This window comes from Diabrotica virgifera, chromosome 7, assembly GCF_917563875.1.
Source record: "Diabrotica virgifera virgifera chromosome 7, PGI_DIABVI_V3a".
Lineage (NCBI taxonomy): Eukaryota > Metazoa > Arthropoda > Insecta > Coleoptera > Chrysomelidae > Diabrotica > Diabrotica virgifera.
Window position 1 is genome coordinate 240,603,316 of NC_065449.1, and position 23,474 is coordinate 240,626,789.

At 33.5% G+C, this 23,474-nt stretch overlaps 1 protein-coding gene across 3 annotated transcripts in view; it reads left to right on the forward strand.

Annotated features, from left to right (window-relative positions):
* LOC114328275 (maternal protein tudor) overlaps positions 1–23,474 on the forward strand; it is a 74,346-nt gene that overhangs the window by 25,367 nt on the left and 25,505 nt on the right. For all 3 annotated transcript variants that reach the window (XM_050655641.1, XM_028277097.2, XM_050655640.1), the window contains exons 5-13: positions 2,463–2,569; positions 2,634–2,714; positions 5,110–5,172; positions 5,948–6,175; positions 8,209–8,631; positions 10,252–10,540; positions 16,068–16,432; positions 18,586–18,900; positions 20,834–21,272. In XM_050655641.1, the coding sequence (XP_050511598.1) occupies positions 2,463–2,569; positions 2,634–2,714; positions 5,110–5,172; positions 5,948–6,175; positions 8,209–8,631; positions 10,252–10,540; positions 16,068–16,432; positions 18,586–18,900; positions 20,834–21,272 (2,310 nt within the window). The remainder of the gene's footprint in view (positions 1–2,462; positions 2,570–2,633; positions 2,715–5,109; positions 5,173–5,947; positions 6,176–8,208; positions 8,632–10,251; positions 10,541–16,067; positions 16,433–18,585; positions 18,901–20,833; positions 21,273–23,474) is intronic.

A 23,474-nucleotide genomic window follows, 5' to 3' on the forward strand; every position in this document is an offset into this window, starting at 1 on the left:
AGTATTTCCAATAAGCATGACGTATTATTATGTTTCTCTAATCTTAAACATTCTTCATTCTTCACTGCCGATAAAAATTGCTGTGTAAAAATGTAAAATATTTACATCGCACTAATTTGGATTATAAATAAACCTTTTAAGAACTGATAAAAATCTAGAGGACAAATAAATAAATAAATCAATGTATGATAGAAAAATAACAGGATTTTGGTTTTAAATTCAGCAAAATATGTTTATAGGAGACGAAAACCTCGAATTCCTTGGGAAAAATATTCCCATAAGATTTTTTGCATAATCACTTTCATAAAATACCGCAGAATAAATGTTCAAGAGGTCGCCCATACAAAAAGTGGTCCTAATTTATTAAACAGTTTTGTATAAATCCATTTTTGAAGTTATACTTCTTTAGACGCGATTGGGAGTGAATATTTATTATTCTGCGCGCATGCGCACACAGACAGTATGGCGTTATTTGTTAAATCTTTCAAAGCTAGTATGTATATATCAATATCGGAGCAAAAAAAAAGGTGTAAAAAGGATATACGTATTAGTGTTTTTAGTAAATATATTTATTTTAATTTTTGTGTCTAGATTTGTCTTCCTCGGGAGTAAGATAAGTATTATTAAAACATTTTTATATTTATTATACTTCACTTCGTCTGTTTGTTACCGTGAATTGTCATTATGTCCGGGAAACTATATAAACAGAGAGCTCGTGGCGTTATTGGTAGAGCATTCGGCTACAGATCGAGAGGTCTTGGCTTCAAATACGGACCATTCCTATCCTTTTTTTATTGTTGGAAAGTGGTAAGCATTCAAATTTAATATTTAAATAAAATAAAAATAAATTGTTTAAAGTGTATTTATTTCTTTGAAATCATATAATAGAAGTATAACTTCTTACGTGCGTACAAAGTACACACACACATTCTTTTTAAATTGTGATAAAGGCCTCAAACAACTAAAAACTATTAGAAATAGAAGATAATAAAAGGTACAAATAATAGTAAACAAACTATTTATTTTAACCGAAAACCCGTAATATAATAATATACAAAGAAATTAAGACATGTGTTTCTACTACGATGTATTCTTACAGACTAAATATCGAACGCAGAACTAACATACAGTTCTGGCATTCACATCCCTTGTAATATAATACTTTATGCAATTTTAGGTAAGAGTGTATCGCCCTAATGCATTCAGAGAAATGCCCGCCCACGAAGAAAGACTTCACCTGTTCATTCTAACACTTAACAAAAATATATTATAGTTGATAAGCAAATTCCAACAAAAACAATGTTTTAATTCAAATAAGCCCAAACTAAAGTGTCAGGGACTGATAGAACAAGGTTTGGTGAATTCAAAAATAATTGTGTGTTTTGCCTTAAAAATCATAATTTTTCGTTTTTTTTTTCAGTTTTAAATTGTTTATCAGTTGAAAACGATCAACTTTAGAGAAAAATTACAATTAACCTTTTTTATTCAGAATGATCCAAAAAACCGAAAAAAATTGTCCGGGCAGGTGAAATTGATTTATACAATTTGTTTAAAAACAAAACTTATCCATGTTATTATTTAGTGTTGTATATTAACGAACCAGAGAACTGACGAGACATTCAGATCAAGCGATTAGTCACGATGAAGCAATAATACCTTAGTTATTGTTTACATATAGACTGTTGTTTTGTTTAAACGAACACTGTGAAGTTCAAATATATTTATATAGTGAGAATGGTATATTATTATACATCCCGCACTTAGGGCACAATAGCTCAGCCACCAGACGTAGTACCACATCAGCATAACATTATGAATTACCCTGGTCCTACACATGTCATACAACATTCACCTTAAAGTTCTGCAAGCAAACTAAGAGAGTCATTCATTCCTGTTTTATGGAATAATTCCTTGTTTATTTAATTTCCATCTACAGAAGCCCGCTGAGCTGAATATTAATGACTTTAATGACAAATTTAAATGGATTAAGTAGTATTTTCAGCTAACATCTAGCGACTATGACTATCTGATTCCTCATTTACAGGCATTAAATTGAACATAACTAACTTATACTATGAAACTTATTAGAGATAATGGATTTTGACAAGAGTGATGAGTCATGCCGATGCAGTACACAAGTTTACATGTTATTTTCAAGATAATAGCTCTTGTCAAAATCCATTACCTCTATTTGTTTTGATTTTCATTTGATGTTGATAAAATGATGTTCATGGTTGATGTTGAACAACCCTCGTTAACGGTTGAACTTTGTCATTTTTGGCTGCATTGAGCTTTCTACTCCTTGTAGAGCCATCTCCAATACAGTATCTTATATCTCAGTCTGTTTACTCTTTGTATATGTTTGTATGCATATATAAATTTGGATAGTAATACATTTTGTTGAGACTTGTAAAGAATTTGAATTCTATACTATAAATAATTAAATATTTACATTACTACAGGTCAGTCCCGTATTGGTACAAGCAGGCAACAAACTAGAACATAGAAAATCATATACACAACAAAGGGAACAGAATTTCAAGGGGGACAGAAGCCCAAACACCGGACGGTAAGACGTTTATTTGCTTATTTGTTTAAGAATAATAATATATAGTTGATATTTACATTGACAGTGAACAAAAACCTTGGGAAAAACCTGGAGACAGGAACGAAAAGTCTTGGAGACAAGATAGTCGAGATAATAGAGATAATCGGTAAGTCAAAACAGATTTCTTTGTTTTCATTCTATATTTTCCATCCTATTGATAACACTACTGCTATATTTACATAATATCCGTATATTTTTACTACCTCTTCCTTTACCCGGGCTTGACCGGCCCTGACATCGTGAGCTACTCAATTCACTCATGAGTGCCACGGTTCAGTGGTCTTCTAATCTAACACTCATCTATAGTAAAACCAAATCAAAAATCTAATTTTCTTTTTGGGTTCCGTTCTCATTAATTTCCTCATAGACATTTCATACCCTCTTTCCCCCCTACTGTCATCTTCATCTTATGACAGTTTGGTTTTTAGACCTTTAGGGATCCGGGCAGCCTGCGGGGTCTTTAGGAATTAGTCGCCTAAGTTTGAGCTTGTGCTTTCCTAATGATACATCCCCCTAGATTATTTAAGACATTTTTACACCTCAGTCACCCCCATTGTGACCTCTTTTTAAACTTACACAAATTCCAACAACTACCAATAAGTTAAATAAATTCGATAACTTTAAATCAACACAAAATTGCTTTTTTAACTCTTAGATCTTTTGACAATAAGATTTGATTACTGACTTTAGTTTTCGAATACAAACATATGTGTAATGTGGTTTGCCTAACCACCTCCACTGACAATATACTTGAATATGATGAAAAGGTCGCCAATACGAGTCCATTATACCACTGGATAAGGAAATGAGTCTATACTCGCAATCTTATAGTTTGTATGTTATTTATTAGTTGTTACAATCAAGGGGCAACCGGTTTCGAAGCTTACATTTTATGCTTCATCATCAGGCCCAGTACAAATAGTCTTCACATATACAAACTACTAGCTAAAATTAACAAAAAGACAAAATGTACATACATATAAAAATATAAAAACAACTATGTCTAGGTTGTGACTAAAAACATACAATAAAGCAAACCAACTGTGGAGTATTGAACTCAGTGTTCCATAAAGTGTATATTGTGACTTTCTTTTATTGGGAGTGACCAGTCTGATGTAAATTGCTTGGTATATAAATTTTAATATATACTACCATCAATCCTTAAGTGCTTAAGGGTTGAGGGAGTCTAGACAAGAGGGTATAAATGATCAAAATACACATAAAGTTTTTTGCAATAGGTATGTACTTATACTTGAATATATTTTTAACTACAACATCTAGTTTATTGTATTTTAAATGATTATTTTTCACAATGGAGTGAGTGTTGTTACATCATTTCTTATTTTAACTAGCTGTACACCATAGTCTTTAAATATGACAGGTTAATTTTTCAACTTCCTGTGGAACTGTCACTTCTGTCATCGTTCAGGAGTCTCCATCCATTTCATTGTCACTCGCTGCCATACTGTCACCATATGAACAAGTAAAACCATAGCTCAGATGTTTCCTGGGGTGTATTAATGAAATATTTTAAACATCCATGCTTAAGATAGCATTTTTAACCGATGTTTCCTTGACAGATTACTTTTAAAGGGCTTTGACCCACATATTTTTGTAAAACTATATCTTGGTGGTTAGCATGTAAACTTCACGTGACTATAACCTACAACTTTTCTTAATCGTAGTCAAAATTTCAAAATCTTTGCATTATTTTACCAGGTTATATTCATTTTATGTAAGCACTGATGATGATTGGTCAATCCTGAACCCCAGGGGTCTATGTGGAGTAGGCGTCTAGGGAGTGTAGTGGTCTACGTGATGTCGTGTATTGTCTATCTCCAAAGATCTCTATCTCTGGTCATTTCTTTTAACTCATGTATAGGTCTTTTGCATATTCCTCTAATTTGATCGATCCAGCTTGTTGGGGATCTTCATCGTGATCTTCGGCCTTCCACCTTTCCTTGTATAATGAGCCTTTCCATGTTTTCTGTGTTTGCTCTCATAACATGTCCAAAGTATTTAATTGTTGGAGATGGACTTTACTGGAGAGTCGTTGACTAACTTTTAGCTCTCTGAAAATTGAATTATTTGTCCTATAGTTGGTCCAAGGAATTCGTAGCATTCGTCTTTAACAGAACATTTCAGTGGCATCTATCTTTCTCCTCAGAAAAATACTCTATTGAAAAATTCTTGTTAAGCCAACTATTGTATCAGTCTACTTGTTAGCTTGTAAACTTGCCCCGTGTACTTCTGCCTTAAGTCTAGTTAGTCTCATAAATTATATGACACCTCCATGACATAAGAATTATAAAGCATAATTTTTGATATTATTTGTCAAAGGATTTTAAAAGATAAAATTATGTTTAATTTTCCAAGCAACTCAAAGGGATTTTTTAAGAAAAGGTATTTGTGTATTTCTTATATATTGTATATACTTAGTGTCATTATTAAATCGTATTTGGTTGTTTGTATATTCTAATAGGTAAATCTTTTTTTTACAGAAATTTCGAAAAAAATACGAACGACAACGATAGATCTTGGCGTCAAAATAACAAAGATTACAGGTGAGTTTGATCATTATACATTTTTTACTATACTGTGTCTCGGTTGAGACATTTTAAGGCACTAATATAATAGTTGGGGCGTTTCCAAGAGATTTGGATAGTAACTCCCACTCCTGCCCTTTCATCTATCTTACATCCATCCGTATCCCATATGTGAACCTTCTTCCAGTTACGGTTCGACTTCTTCGCCCATTTGGTGGTTTTTTTATGACCACTTCAAAGGGTGTACTCGTTACATGGAGAAAATATGTTGAAATGAAGCATTTCTGTTGAATTCAAACTCCACCATTCGTGTCAATCCAATTTTATTCATTTACACTACAATATGACATGTTTCGTTTTTATTGTGAACCCATCAAATCCTGCCAAACTGAAGAGAAACTGGAGAAAGGTAGGGTCCTTAGCAAACTTAGCTGTTTATTAGTCATATTGCTACGTAGCGTCATTTAGATTTTTAGATGATGCTTGTAGTGTCATTTCATCATCATCATTGACTACAACCCATGGTGGGTCTTGGCCTGTTCCAGAATCAGCTTCCATTCCTTCCTATCCATCGCCTTGTTATGAATATGCTTCCATAGTTGTTATGATCTCATCATTTGATAAAGCGTTCCACATATGAATTTTTTTAAGGTATTGAAACAGATGGAAATCGCTAGGTGTCAATTCTGGTAAATACGGTGGATGCTGCAAATATTTTTATAGGTGTACGCAACTTTTATACTTTTATATATTTGCTCTTTCCTGTACATCAATGACCATTTTTGTATTTTAGTGTAAATAGTCGACTGGACAAATACAAACAAAACGATACCGGGAACAGTAACGACTATAACAGTAACAGTAACGATGCCAATTGGAATGACAATCAGACCAGCGAGAGTTGGAACGACGGCGCCGAAAATAATCCCACCGAAGAACCAAAAGACGAATGGGTAACTGGTTCGAACGATAACAATGAAGGTGGATCCAGTTGGAGAAACAACGATAACAGAGGCGATAGGTTGGTATTTTTTAATAATATATTATTCAACAAGTGTGTAATGATGGCTACTACTCACAATGATGAAGTTTGCGACACGAGCCGAAGAGCAGTATTGTAATTCATCAGAGTGAGTAATAGCTATTACATGCGAGTAGAGTACTATACTTTTTCTACAACCTTTTTTTATTAGTATAAAAATTATTGCACTTTAAATGCATCGTTCGTTTATTGATATACATAACCAAACTAAATTAAAATAATTTTTATTGCTTTTTTATATACTTGTCGAACTATTAATAAAAAAAAAGAATGTGTGTACTTTGTACGCACGTAAGAAGTTATACTTCTATTATATGATTTCAACGAAATCAATATACTTTAAACAGTTTCTCTACTACTTTCCAAAAATTTTTATTAAAACAATACCAAAAATTAAAAAAATAAAAGAATAAAACACACACAAACACATTGAAAAATGCCACAAATGATTTCTGAACAATAATTGTTGCCAAAAATTTGAATTAAATACGTATTTTCTGAAAAAAATTATATAATAATATACTTACAATCATAAAATCTATAAAAAAAATAAAAAAATGATATAACTTGCTTTGGGCTTGAACCTACTTCCCGTGTATCCCGCCGTACGAGAGTCGAAGCGATTTCAAACTGCACCACCTTCGCGTATAGGTCATGTGTACCTGTGGCTTTTCAAAACTATTTAAAAAGTCACTACAATTATAAATTTGATTTTATTTCTGTCCTCACAACAATAAAAACTAATATATTATACAACATTTTTGTTTACCGATAACCTCCATATTGAACAATTATTGACAGATCATTTCAACACCCAATCAGAGCCCGTATAAAGACTAATACCAAACTGTGCGTGTGCGCATGCGCGCAGATCAATATAAATTCACCCTCAATCTGAATCGCGCCTAAAGAAGTATAACTTCAAAAATCATTTTACTCAACATTTTGTTTATTACATAGTCTAAGTGACAAGTTACACCATACATTTTTGAAGTTATATTATAAAAATCTTAATACTCAGTACATGGTCAATTAACATTTTCTTTATAAAAGTAAAGGGTGTAAAGAAAGTAGGTCATAAATTAAACCACATTTCATGTTCTGGAACCAAAATTAGTTCGATTGAACCTAACTTACCTTGCCTTACCTTTTATGTGCACAAAAGCACAAAAAAAGTTACAGCCCCAAGTTACAAAATGAAAATCGATTTTTTCCAATATGTATATCGAAAACTGTTCGAGGTTTTATATTGAAAATGGACATGTCACATTCTTATGACAGGAACATACTCACTATAAAAAATAACTCACTGAAATTTGAGGTTTTGTTCCCTTAAACCGCCCATTCCAAAATTCAAATTATTATTGTGGTACCATAAGTTAAACACATTGTTTTTAAAACTTTTTTGCTTCTTACTACTTTTTTGATAAGCCAGTTTTTATCGAGAAATATTGAGAAAATTCACCACATATTTGTAGATGGTTAAGTGAGATTATAGAGACCTGGTAATAATATGAAAATTAATATATAATTTATATTTTGTTACTCAAAAATTTTGAAGTATAATAAAAAATAAGCCGCATCTCGATAAAAACTGGCTTATCGAAAAAAGAACAAAGGCAAATAGGAGGATTTAAAAGAATAAAATCCCCATAACGTTTTTACGGGGTACACAAATTTCATTTATTTTTATTTTGGTAACTTCAAAGGGCTGTAATTTTTTATGTGCACATTTGTACTAAGGTAAGCTGAGTTCAATCGAACTATGTATTTTTGGTCTCAGAATATGTAATTCAATTTATGACCTACTTTTTTATTACACCCTGTATATTGTTATATTTGAACTTTTTTTAACGTAATGACAGTTTGTGTCGATCTTGATATCCGTCACTAGGCAGGCAATGCTTAATTATAAAGTAAAGGGTGTTAATAGTGAATAATGAGCATGTTATTAAACGGTCGTAGAAAAACCTTTTTTAGTTCTTGTTGCTATTATTATTTGTTGTTTATAGAAAGAACAGAGGGGGGTCTCATAGTGACAGAGGTGGTAGAGATGGTTTCAAGAGAGACAGAGATGGAGGTGGTTATAACAACGATAGAGGCGGTCGTGGAGATTATAACAGCGATAGGGGGGATCGTGGAGGATTTAACAGTGATAGAGGCGAACGTGGAGGATTTAAGAGTGATAGAGGCGATCGTGGAGATTTTAACAGCGATAGAGGCGATCGAGGATTTAAAAGCGATAGAGGCGATCGAGGATTTAACAGTGATAGGAGTTATAACAACGATAGGGGCGACAGAGACGATTTTAACAGCGATAGGGGAGATCGTGGAGGATTTAGAAATGATAGAGGAGGAAGAGGTGGAGGACGTGGAGGTTTCAACGATAGAGGAAGCCAAAGAGATGGAGGATATAAAAGAGATTATAATAAAAAGTGAGTATTTTAAAATCTTTAAAATAACTATACCTTAGAAAGAGCAATATCTAAGAAGTACCGTGTTTCTCTAGAAATTAATATGGATTGATTACGTCTCAACAGATACTGAACTAATTTTTCTTCGTTATTGATATTTTATGGACTTTACGGTCTTTAAATGTTTATTCTTCTTAGTATAGTAGTCATGTTGTGACTGGCTGATTGACATACAGTCCATGCCGTTAAAAAAATATGGGTTGATCGATAATTCTTTGCCTTGGCTCTTCAACACTTGCTGGTTTAGTTTTATAAATTCTACTTTTTAAGTATCCCCAATAAAAATAATCTTTAGGATTCAAATCCGGTGAACGAGAAGGCCTTTCAATATTACCTGGTACTATTTCGAATTAGCGGACTGTAAAACACTGGTTGGTATTTAAATTGAGATGTACACGTAACAACTTTATTGACTGATTAAAAAGAACATAACATTGAATTGTAAAATAAAATTGAAAAATTGTTCTTGTTCACTCGTTGTTGTCAAAAATGGAATAGCCATTTTTCAGGGCTCACCATTTCCTTTCGCTGTCGCTGTCATTGCCTCTAGCGCCCTCTCAGAGACTTGACAGTGGACGTCGACGTTGCCGTACTTTTCTTATTTTCTAGGATCTTAACATTACCTAATATACCAATCCATCGTCCGGGAAATCTTAATAACGCCATACATTTAACCAAAATGAGGTGGAGCTCCGTCTTATGAAACCATATCTCATTAATATTGGGTCCAAACTTGTTTTTCAAAACAGGTACTGTTTCATTTCCAAGTAGCATTTCATAATTATCGCTTGTTTACTTGTTTACTAATTTACTTCTATAAAAAAACGGCTCAATCAATTGAATACCCACTATACCCGACCATACATTTAGTTTTTGGGTATGGTTTTCACATATCCAGTGTGGATTTACCTCACTCCGATACCTTAAATTTTGGCGATTTACATTCCCACACAGGATAAATATTACTTCTTCATATTCATCGGAAAAACATATCTTGTTAACGAAAGTTGACAAAATTACTAATGATATCAGAAAAGTGGCAACATTGCAAACATTAAATTTGAAATCAATATAGAATAGGCGTATCACGGTTTTTGTGCAATTCGGACCATCTTATCTTTATGTTGTCTGATTTTGTCGACGCAATTTTGTACTTTACTTGCAATAAGTGTCCTATCAAAGCGGATATTATCTTTTTAGTATCTTCTTTTCATACTTCTTTTCTTCATTTTCTTTGAAACGTCTACATATTCTTCAAATTATCTTTAATTTTAATAATATTGAGGGCCGGCGTAGCTAAGCGGTAGTGTGCTTGGCCCGCGTGCCGGTGGTCCGGAGTTCAAATCCTCCGGCCGGCAAGAACAACTAGACATTTTTAAAATGTTTATAAGCCCCAGGTCGACTCAGCCTGAATAAAATTAGTACCTTAGGTAAAACCAGGGGCAATAATAGGCAATTGAAGCGGAGCACTGGCCCTGTTACCTTCCTTGTATACCGTAGGCCCTAGATTAGCTATACTCCCAAAGTCACGTGAGCGGTATAAAACGGGTGACTATTATTATTATTATCTTTAATATTTAGGGATGGATCTGAGGATGGTTCTGAGAAAGGCTTCCAAAGAGGAAACAGATCGAATTCCCGCTATGATCGAGGAGGTAGACCCCCTAGAGACTTCGACAAAGCCAGGAATTTCGATGACAACAATGCTGGTGGAGATTCATGGAACTCCACACCGAAAGCACCGGCCATAGATTCTGTTCCCGTCTCTACCACATTCCAGTCATACGAAGTCGTTGGTACTGAAGCGAAGATTACAGTCAGTTGGTTCCATAATCCTGAACTATTCCATTGCCAGTTAGTAGACTATCAAGTAAGTAAAAGATTGGTGCATTTTTATTATTTTTAAATTATTTTATTTATTGATTATGTGATGATTTGATTTGGTTTTTCATGTATAGTATATGGTAATTCTGTATACTTTTCCCAAACTTTGTTATTGAAGCTGTTTGAACTATCGGCAAATCTATAGATAACATTTTCGCATAATTCACTAAGGTTAAATAAAGATTTTACATATATTTGTCTTTTTCCATTAACAAGGAAAAACCACCTTATTTTTTGCTCTTTTTTATGGTCCTTTGAGCCGATTGACTTATTACTGACTGAATGACCAAATATTCTCTCTATTGTCGGCTTATTTTTATATTCTCTGTAAGCAATTGCCCTGCACAATCTTTTATAAATCCTAGTTTCTTGCTTTGTTGCTCATTAGCGTTTTTAGTTTCTTAGAAACCGTCTAGACTGTGAAACACAAGTGAAATGCCATGGCGGAGTTCTCAATTCCAAAGAAACTCATTCGGATAACCAAAGTCTGTATGGAGGGTGGAATATCTAAAGTATGTGTAAATAATAAACTGTCTGACAGCTTTGAAATCAACAGTGCACTCAAACTGGGTGGTGCGTTATCTCCACTACTTTTTAACCTTGTATTAGAGAAAGCCATGAGGTCGACCGAAATAAAAACAGAATTGCTATCGGTTCAAGGTCCCAAGTTATTACTAGCATACGCAGATGACATTGATCTCGTTGAAGACTCCGTCCTATCCACAAAAGCCATTTTCGACAAGGTGGAAGGAGCAAGAAGCGAAGTAGGGCTGAGGATTAATGAAGAGAAGACGAAATATATGTGTACAAATAGAACGACACGAAGAGACAGGATAGGACAAAATGTCCAAAAGACAAACACCTTCAATTTCGAAAGAGTATAACATTTTAAGTATCTGGTGGCCGCAATCACAGCTGACAACGATGTTACTGAAGAAATAAAAGACAGAATCCAATCGGCTAATTGCTGTCTATTCACACTGGATAAGCTTATAAAATCAAAAAGTCTTAGGGCCGGTTGTTCGAACGCTAATCAACAATGATCATTATTAAATATTTAATTACTGTCACCAAAACTGTCAATGTCAACTTTGTTTGGGTTGCTGAAAACATAATTAATTATAATTATGAGATTTATTATTAATTATGTTAATAATTATTGTTATATTAATTGATTATAGTCTCAGAATTGTAATTAATTATGTTTTGACAACCCAAACAAAGTTGACATTGACAGTAATTAATTATTTGATAACGATCATTGTTGATTAGCGTTCGAACAACCGGCCCTCAATGTCATCTTTGTTTGGGTTGTTAAAAAGTCTGTGGAGTCTATAATCAATTAATATAACAATAATTATTAACATAATTAAAAATAAATCTCATAATTGTGATTAATTATGTTTTCAGCAACCCAAAGTTGACATTGACAGTTTTGGTGACAGTAATTAAATATTTGATAATGATCATTGTTGATTAGCATTCGAACAACCGGCCCTTAAAGAAGTTCAAAGATCAAAGTCTATAAATCAATCGTGAGACCTGTACCACAAAATAACTACACAGAAGCGAATCTGGCTGTCGTTTCCATTGATTTTGTTGGGACCGAAATATTTGACCTTGTGCACCACTTATAGAATAGAACTTGATGTTCTAAGGAATAGACCATTCCAAATGATGTGATATTTTTGACAAGTAGTTATTAATTAAATATGAAATATAAAATAAAACATATATAAATATAAAATTTAACTAAAAACAACTGTCACTGTCAGTAGCAAAAGCGTCACCACTTATGTGACGCCTGAGCACAGTATAAAGAGGGACAGTAAAACCTCTTCCATGTCGGCACTCACTTTGATCTCAAGAAGTAATACCGGCAGTGCGCAATTGGTAATTCACCAGTGGTGGATGCGGGTTTTCCCTGTTAAAACCCGTACGTTTCTACGCGACTAGCAATTCAAGAGTGGTGGTCTAGCGACTGGGAACCTTGCGCGGTCGCCATGCGCGTTGAAAGATTTTACTTCCAATTTTTCGGACAGTAGTTCTACTTGAAACGAATTTGGTGTGATGTGTAACAGAATAGATGTAAGCTTTAAAGGGGTAGTATACTTAGTTGTGGATGTTTTATGAAGCTAGGCTAGCTGGATATTTAAGAGACTTTATCAAGGGGACTCACGAGAGGATCAGGCCGTATTTGCACGCCCGTAATAACACGGTACCTAATGAAGTACTGGAGTGTTAAGGAAAATAAATTAAAATAAGAAAAGAAATGAAAAGGAAAAGAACTACTGACCAAGAAGATATTCAGAAGAACGGTTTTGGGGCGCCAGGGAAGTATTTAATGAATGCTTCGCCGAGTGACTTATACTGCTGCCTGAACTTAATTATTACCATTATATTACTATTACTTTTATATAGATATTAGAAATTATAGGAAATAAAACATATATTTATGTATAACCAACAAGTTTAATGAAAAATACCTATAAACCCTATATACAATTTTATACACTAGCTAAATACCCAACGTACTAGGCTAGTACGCTCCTGTCGATAACGCAGGTTTTACAATATGAAAAAAAAATGTAATGAATTTATTATATAGACAGTTATTTGCTCTAAAGATGTGTGTACAAACTTACTATTAATGAGGAATACAATATTGGCTGACAATCTAACATCTGATCGGAAGTAACAAACCTGACAATACCTGACCAATGAAATAAATATTATTAAATAGGTTATAAACCGTGATACTGTGCACAGGACCTTCCCAGATAGTTTATAATCCTCAAGACTATTTTAAATAAATGATATAACGGTGAAATATAAAATGTGTTGAAAAATTATTGAATATTATATGTTAATTATGTTTAAGGAAAAATGAAGGTATATTATTATTAGAATTATTTAAAAGTTATTGATACAAAAATAGTCAAAGGTGAAAAATATTATTAAACAAATTGACATGCAAATTTAATTATAAAAACCTGTCGCGTCTACAAAGTGACGATGGGTTTCTTCTCCAACTCCTTTGAGGGTGGTGACTGGAGGCCCAAGCAAGGTATCTTCCAGTGTTCCCCAAGGTGGCAGACTTGTCACCGACTAGGAGGTACTCGGTACCGGCAAATCAACTAATCCATAAAGACACAAAAAAAACCATTCCATAAGACACCAAAATTTCCATAAATCCCCAAAATTATTTTTTTATTCCATATCCAACAACTTAATCAGATTTTTTGTTTGACTTAATCTTCTTCCTCCTCCAGCGACTAAAAGAAAACAAAAGTCCTTCATTCATATTACTTCTTTTGAGTAACTTGAAAGAGGGCATGTAGGAAGGTAAAAACTTATAAAAAGTTTGAAGAAAAAAACTTTAAACAAAAAGTTGAATTACTGAGGTATATATGCGAAGTGTCATTGACCTAGATGTTTGAGGCATGTGAAGAATTATTTTTGAACAACTAATAATATGGAGAAAGATTACTTGTTAATTGATTAACAATTGATTAATTGATAAAGATTAATTGTTGATTAATTCAGAAATTATTTTGAACTAGAAATATAATTTTTAAAGAATTTTTCTCAGTAGGGGACATAAATTTGATATTGATATGGACTATTTAAGACCTAATGGTTATAGAATAACAATTTTATTGATATGAGTATGATATTGAAAGGGAGAAAATGGTCATTTTTTCCTTGACAAGAAAAAAAAGGCTTACCCACTGTCCAGAATATTCCAATATGGAAACTAAAAACGTCACTTTCATCACCAATTTCAACATAAACCAAAAACTTCCTTCCAACTTAAATTTCTTGAATCTCCAACTAAATAATAATTTCAGAAATAAAACAAAATGGCTTCGGACAATGATCGCTGGAGGGTCACGTCATGACCTGATGATGGTAGAAGCTTAAGTGCCTATCAATCGTTCTGCTGTCTCCTGCCCCATCACGCAGGCGGAAACAGTCATTGACACATGAACCAACCGATAAAATTCGAATTCACTAAACATACTACCAACAAATATTTATAATTGGTCCCAAATTTAGGTAGCCCTTTCTGCGACTGGACGTATACATGGTTGCATACTATTAAGTCCTATGTGATTAATATTTTGACATGCATATTTCGTAACGATATTTCAAACGCTTATCGTTACATACTGTTCCTCTTTATACTGTGACATGAGCATAAAAATTTTGTCACCGTTTTCTGCCTAAGTTTCGCTTCTGTGTAGTTAGTTATTCTGTGACTGTACTAAAATATGGACGCGAAACTTGGACCATGACCAAAGCAAACGAAGAAAAGCTCAGACGTTTGAACGAAAAATACTTAGAAAAATTTTCGAACCTCAACACGACGTCACCATAAACCAGTATTCGCGGTGTGCAAGTACTTGGAAGGGAAACGAGAAACGACCGTGCGCGAGTCGCGGAGAAATATTGCAACTATCTTAAATAATTCATATTGTCAATTGAAATTGTCAAATTGACGTATATTTCATACCTTCTGTCATTGAAGCAGAAAAATTATTTATTGCTCCACAATATTGATATGATATGCAATTATTATATAAAGGTAAATTTAATTAATTGTATTTTGCTTGCAGTACTGCATTTTAATAACTAATTTTATTTACTACATACAATTGTTTACGTTTGCCTAACATAACCTGCATCTTATTTTTTCTTCTTATTATTTTTTTGGACTATGGCCTTGACAATTATCCAGCAACCAGGACTAATATAATTGGCCAATATAATTAAAAGTGCCAATAAAAGTACAGAGCGTAGAAATAGAGGTCGCTTTGCCGAACTTGCACGGTCCCAATAGGATCAGAACCAATATCGAATTAAAAGCACTCTACAATGACGCCGATATAGTCCAAGAAATTAAACCACAGCGACTAAGATGGGCAGCCCACGTGCACAGACTTCATAACGAGAGACTTGTAAGACTGGTATGGGAGGAGATTCCTACAGCAAAAGACCACTCGCTAGAATGCGATGGAGAGATAACATCCAAGCAGATCTCAGGAAAATGAACATTCCATTTGACCCTAGGTACATGGAAGACCGAATAAATTGGAAGAAAGTTGATGATGATGATGTATACCTAAAAAGTTGTTCACTCAGCCAAGACGCACCCAGGGTTGTAGCGCTACGTGATGATGATGATGATGATGATTTTCAGTACTTGCCATAGATTAGTTGATCTGTCTCTAGCCAGTCTTTTGTAATTTAGTTGGGTTGAAGTGTAGATGTGGTCGATGCAAGATCCTCTAACACTCCAACTTGAAATTCTGTTGGCTGTTCCAGCTCGAGGGGTTCATATTTGTTTTCGACTATGGTTTTCATGCTCATTTCCTACCTTTGAGACTATGTCTCTCAGTTGTTGGTAGTTCTTATTAAATAATTGCGCAAGTTGTAAATAAAAGTGCAAATAAATCGAATCGTGAGTGCAATTTTCGTTAAATTATTTATTTGTGTTTTCCTTTTTATAGGAAACATTCAAGACCATGATGGAAGAAATCCACGACTTTTACAAAGACAGAAAACCCGAATTGGTAGTTTGCGGTGCACCTGTAGTTGCTCTGTTTCCCGAAGACAATGTTCTGTATCGCGCAAGAGTATTGGAAGTTGTAGGTATCGATTACAAAGTATATTTCGTCGATTTTGGCAACGTATCCATAGTTTCCAAGACGTTTCCTATCGATAAGAAGTTTATGAACCTTCCTGCTCAAGCTATAGCATGTTCCTTGAACGGCGTAAGTCCCGTTGGTGAAGATTGGGCAGATCCAGATACATATAGCGGATATTTTGATAAGGACGCTTTTGTTTGCAATTTTATTAAAACCGTTGATGAAAAGTAAGTATTATTTTAAGGGGATATGGTTTGTCGTGTTCGTCTTTTTTTTTTGTCTATAAAATCGTAAAGTGATGCACACCGGAATATGTTTTTGAATCGCGGCGTAATTTACAAAAGAGGAACAAAAGGGGAACAGCGGTTGAACGTTTCTCACGCTTTTTTACGCTCAACAGCGGTAAAGTGAGTTGAAGGTGGGGATATTCAACGCGCTGCATCCCTGGTAATTTTACTCCGATAAATCTGAAATTTTCAGAGAATATTCTTGAAGTTATGCACTTTCATTTAAACTAATAAAAAATGGAAAATTTCAAACCATACCCCCCTCCCCTTAATATAATAAAATACTTGCTAAATTCCTTTTTAGACCAGTAAGGATCTGTTTTTAGGTGGATGTGAGAGGTGGCATTCAGATTTTTGCGGATAAACTTAGGTGATAACTTCGTTAATAATAATTGATTTATGCTCCTTCTCAAATAAGCCCGAAACATTAAAAATTTCAAAAAATTTCGTTTTTTTTTCTATTTTTTTGCTTATAACTTAAAAACTATTCATTTTAGAACAAAGTCCTATTGGAATAAAACAAAGATAATTAAATTTTCTGTCAGATGCGATTGGTTAAAAATTTCTTAATTTATCACCCTTGCTTCAAAATAGCAATAAATATAAAATAAGGGGGCAAAACAAGCCTGTCCTTATTCAATGATTTTCCATCACTTAGGTTACACTTGAAACCTTCCTAATTCGCTTAGAAAATTTTTGTAATGTGCTAAAACCGTACACCAAATTTCATTAAAATTGACTTACTAGATTTTGCATAATAATTTTGCAATCTAAACTTTTTTTTAAAAATTAAAAATTTTTAAAATCTTGCACAACAAAAACTAGAACATACAAAGATTTGTCAATTTTTTACATATAAAGAAGTACTCCACCTATCTAATGCACTTTACAGAATTAAAATCGGATTATTTAAGCAGCCTCAGCAATGTTTTAAAGTTATAAACAATTTTTTAGCTTATAAACAAATTAGTGCTGTGGCCAGGAGGGGGTGCTACGGGCTCCTTTATTTAGATGGACTTACCCAAGTTTTTTTATGTATTTTGACCCGTAGAACACGAATTTTTTGGGTAACAGTTGATCCGGATGTCGATAAGATTGTTATAAACAAAGAACTTGAGGAATTACATAAAATCGATTTTTCGCAAAATAAAATATTTTTTTGTATTTCTTGGGTAATTCTAAGCAAAAAATGTTCTTGCAAGTTTTTAAACGCGGTGGAACTTTCAAAAAATCGAGAAATTGCAATTTTTGAACGCGAATAACGTTTGATTAAAAAATAAAATAGCAGTTCTGCTGACAGCATTTGAAAGTTTAAGTTAAATTATACTGGTTTTAATTATTTGCATTGCTAAAAATTAATTTTTTTATTATTAAACAAAGCTATTTGTTTATAAGCCAAAAAATTGTTTATAAATTTAAAACATTGCTGCGGTCCCTTAAATAATCCGATTTTAATTCTGTAAATTGTATTAGATAGGTAGAGCACCTCTTTATATGTAAAAAAATTAGCCAACTTCTAAATGGTCTACTTTTTGTTCAGAAAGATTTTAAAAAATTTGAACTTTTTTAAAAACATTTAGATTGCCAATTTATTATGCAAAATTTATTAGGTCTATTTTAATGAAATTTGGTACACGATTTAAGTATGTTACAAATAATCTCCTAAGCGAATTATTAAGGTTCTAAGTGCCACCAAAGTGGTTAAAAATATTGAATAACAACAGACTTATTTTGCCCCCTTATTTTGTATTTATTGCTATATTGCAGAAAAGGTAATACCTTAAAGACATTTTTTACCAGTCGTATATCATACAAAATTCAATTATCTTTATTTTATTTCTCTACGACTTTGTTCCAAAACGAATCGTTTTAAAGTTTAAGCAAAGAAAGCAGAAAAAATTGATGTTTTTCGAAATTTTTAAATATTTTATTTTTTTTATTAATGTTCCGGGCATATTTAAGAAGGAGCATAAGTCAATTATTATTACTGAAGGTGTCACCTAACTTTATCTGCAAAAATCCGAATGCCACCTCTCACATCCAAAAATAGACGTTTTTTCGCAGATCCTTACTGGTCTATTTTATACTTTTAGAGCTTATGTAAATATAACCTACGAATCCCAAAGTATCGCTGACCTATTAGTCAGAGACGGCTTGGCCCTGTCGGCCGCATCTGGTCCGTCGGACGGAGATGTAGATATCAACGTGCTACTCGGCCAGCAATTTAGAGCTACTATCATCAGCGTAAATGATCTGAACGACTTCATCGTGGGACTGGATTGTGGTAAAATCATCACCTGCACCATGCATAACTTGGAAACTGCGACTGAAACTTTTAAAGACGACCTTAAGGGTCTCTTGCAACAGGCTGTGATTATATATGTCGATAATGTCTTAGAAGATAATAAGTAAGTATTTATTTATTATGTTACGTCAGTCAATAAGTCCCGGGCCTAACGAGTAAAACAACCCTTTTTGCAATACAGTGGAACCTCGATAACTCGGATTAATCGGGACCGCGGCCGATCCGGGTTATTGAAAATCCGAGTTAACCAGAGAATATGGTAAAAATTAATAAAATACGGTATAGTTGCAGATAAACTCTGTTATAATTGAAATAACATGAAATATATATGCACAGTACACATCTAAATTACTAAAAACACGTAAACACAAACCTAAGCAAACGCAAGCGAACAATACAAGACTGTATTGTGTACACACAATACAATCACAATCGGAACGATGTTATGTCATTTTAGAACAGTGAAGACTAAGACCATTGTTTAAAAAAGAATTTTTTAAATAGTCTTTTAGTCTTTTTTAAACAATGCTAAGACGGTTTGATTGAAATAAATATAGGAATACTACTACAGGTGCCTGTTGTTTCCGATAATTCAAGACAATGAACGTCGCTCTGCCATGCCGCCGTGTGCCATGAATCATTTTTATTATCGTATAGTTCAAATTACACAAATACACATTATCTCAAATATAGCTCTCTCAAATTATTATCTCTAATAATAGCTTTAAAGATATTTACCTGAGGTGTTAGGTGGCCACAAGAGAATTGTCACGGTGTCTTTCCTCACAAGTCACAAGAGGTTATGTCCCGTAACCAAACAATGTCCATCGGCACAACAAAATATACAGCCCCAAATCCGTCACTGGCACAAGCTCCTCAAGACGATACGTTTCCATAAACTTGGGCTGTATTATTTTCGCCGATGGAAAATGATTAGCAAAATTTCACCCTTTGCAATGCGACCTGGTTCCAAAACAAACGAAGATGTCATCCGTCTTTTCTTAATATCATTCGATTCCAAAACGAACATCGAGCACTGAACTAAGGTTGATTCAGTTAAAGTCGGGTCCATCGATCTTTCGCCCGTCGGCAAATTCAAAGAGATAATATTTGTATGTTATGAAATTCGAGTAAACCGATGTCCCTTTATCTAGGCACATGCCGGTATTTTTACAACCCGGTTACTCATCGTAAATCAATCAGTTTAGCACTTAAAAATTTATACTTGAGGATTAGTACAGTTAAAATTGTTAGACAATGATACTATTAAGCAATATAATTGAAACTTTTTTCTACTTTGAAGGACAAAAAAGCGAGTTCATTAGCGGAACGTAATTCAAAATTATTCTGCAAATTACATTTGATACAATATTTGATTAAAATATCTCATTTTTGATGGTAAAAAATATATTAAATACATATATTAATTTGTCTGGACTAAAGGTGGTAAAAGATGGTCTGGAGTTATATTTTTGTTTGAATTTGCCGACGGGCGATAGATAGATGGTGTCAACTTTACGTGACAAGAACATATGCACAGACTATGAATGAGAGAAAGACAGCACATTTCTACAATCTCAAACCATTCCTAAACAAATCAACAGAACAGAACCTCTCTTCCGAACAGTGTAGGATTTTTGCCACATCATATCGATATGACATACAAACTATTTTTATGGGAACTAGCATAGGCGTAACCAAGGGGGTTTTAAAGTATTTAAATATCTTTCAGTTTAATATATGTATATAAATAAATTGTGAAGTTTGCAAAAAAAACCGTAACATTCTTTCTTCCTATACCCCTTTTGCCTTTGATTTTGCCTTCTAATATTACCTGGAGCTGCCCAAATTCCCTTTGGCGCATTATGTGTCCCAAATATGACGTCTTATAGAAAGTTCATTAGAGTCGCCATCTTATGATTAGGCCAGGGACTTATTGACTGACGTATTACGTTATTACAATTTAATAGAAGTTATATTAAAACTTGTTTCCCATTGTAATTTGACAAATAAAATCAACAACATTATTTTTCTAGGTTAGAAATTACCCTTTATGATACTGAAGGAAATAAACACGTTATAGTTAACCCTGATGAAGGTGCATACGACACTTTAGATCTTCCTTGTCCAACGCTGATATTACGTTCAAACATAACCGGTTATGTACCTTTCGGCAGTGAATCATCAGTTTTTATCCAACCAAACGAATACCTCGAAACCATAAATTCCCTTCTCGATCTGTTGTTTGAAACTTACGACAGTAAACCAAACGAGAACACAATAATTCCCGAAACTGATTCCATATATGCGGTACATAGTGAAGATGGAAACTGGTATCGAGGCAAAGTGACTGATTTCGATGATGAACTGGCTACGGTTTCGTTTATAGATTATGGCAACTCTGAGCAAGTGGCGTTTGCTGCGTTAAGAGAGCTTGAAAAAGCATTTTTGGACATTCCTATTTTGTGCGTTGAGGTAAGACTATATTTATTTGCTAAGAATTAATAATTAGTAGTAATTGAGCCCCTATTGTTTATATTTTCCGCATATTCTTCCAGCATAAATTCCAGAGTCAGACCATTAGTCTGAAAGCCAGTCAACTACTCTTCAATTGTAATGGTTGGGTGATGCCCATATCAAAATTTATTTATTTATTTATTTTCAACGGGCTGCAGCCCAATAAGATTACAAGTTCATAATATATTCCCATATACATAATACGTGTGTCAATAATTAAAATACAATAAAATAGTAATAATAAAACAATAATACAATAAAATATAAATATCACAAACTTAATTACATAATTCAGATTTATATATAACAATAATATTTCAATATACTTATGTGTGTCAATAATTATTAAAATATAATAAAATAGTTATAATAATACAATAAAATATAAATATCACAAACAGATTTACATATCACAATAATGACTACCTATTCCACAACTACTCAAACAAACATACGCCTGAGGCCTGAAATGAATTCAGACTTCAGTGCAAAGAAATCTAGATCAGGGTGAATATTTGCCCATCTTAGTGCTCGAGATAAAAAGGTGTTATAAGCATAGTTGGTTCTATGGATAGGAACGTAGAATGTTTGATTCAATCGAGTTCTACGAAGAGGTACATGGAGACCAACCTGCTCAAGTAGCTGAGGACACAAAACTGTTGAATTAATTATGCCATAAAGCATCCTTGCATCTTTAATTACTCGTCGGTCACGCAATGAGAGAATACCCAATTGAGTTTCAATTTGATGATAATTTACATGATTTAACTCAAAAGGTATACCCAGTTTACATGCTACGTGCCTTAAGAACTTTTGTTGGACTGTCTCGATTTTTGATATGTAAATATTATAAGATGGAGACCAAACACAAGAACAATACTCTAGATGAGGTCTAACTAAAGAACAATATAGTAGTTTAATTGCTTCAATATTCTGAAAGTCTCTAGTGCATCTTTTTATAAAACCGAGCATTTGTAAAGATTTGGAAATTTTTGACGTATAATGTGATTCAAATAAAAGTTTACAGTCTAAGTTAACTCCCAAATCACGAATTTCAGTAACCCAGTCAACAGGAATATTCTGTATATTATAATTATATTCTATTGGGTCTCTCGATCGTCCAAAAGAAATAGCATGACACTTGGATGCATTCAGGGCCATGGAATTCAACATACACCACTCACTCAGCCGATCAAGATCAGGTTGAAGATTAATACAATCTTCTGTATTGTTGATAATTGTATATAACTTTAGATCATCTGCAAAAAGAAGAGGTGAACTGTGCCGGAAGCAGTGGTGTATATCATTGATGAATATGTTAAATAACAGGGGCCCCAAATGGGAACCGTGAGGTACTCCTGAATGAACCTTAATCTCACTGGAAACAAAATCCCTGATACGCACCATCTGAACTCGGTCAATCAAGTATGTTCTCAGCTACTCAAGAAGTGGACCATTAACACCCATTTGTTTAAGTTTAAATATTAAAATACTATGGTTGACCCGATCGAAGGCCTTGGAGAAATCGGTGTACAGTGCATGTACCCTACAGCCCCTCTCCAAGGCCTTCCTCAGGAAATCCACAAACACTAGTATGTTACATTCGGTTGATCTGCTATTCCGAAATCCAAATTGTTGGTCTACTAGCTGTTTTTCAAGTGAAGCTTTAATTAAGATATTCTTTTTCTCATGATCATCTTTCAGTGCGTCACAGTTTTTCGATTTCTCTCTAACGCATTAAATTGTATGTGACAGAAAAAAAGGCACGTCTGGGAATACTTCGGTAATTATTCTAGTTCGGTGATTATTCTAGTTGTCGATAGATGGCGCCATAATCAAAAAAGAATTATTTATTAAATAAAATAATAATATTATCAATATAATCTGTACAATTTATAAGACTATACAAATGAAAGAAAATACCATTTTATAAATGAAATAGACACAATTGATTTGGTTTTATTCCAAATTGAAAATAAAATTTGACAACTGTCAGATTTAACTAAAATGTCACGTTAGAATAAATGTCATAAATGTGTATTATCACGGACTTACCTTTTTTTCTATAATTTGTGACGCACTGAAAAATGTTCATGAAAAGGAGAATAGTCACATACAAAACATTCAAATATCTTTGGTATTACACTAATTATACTAATG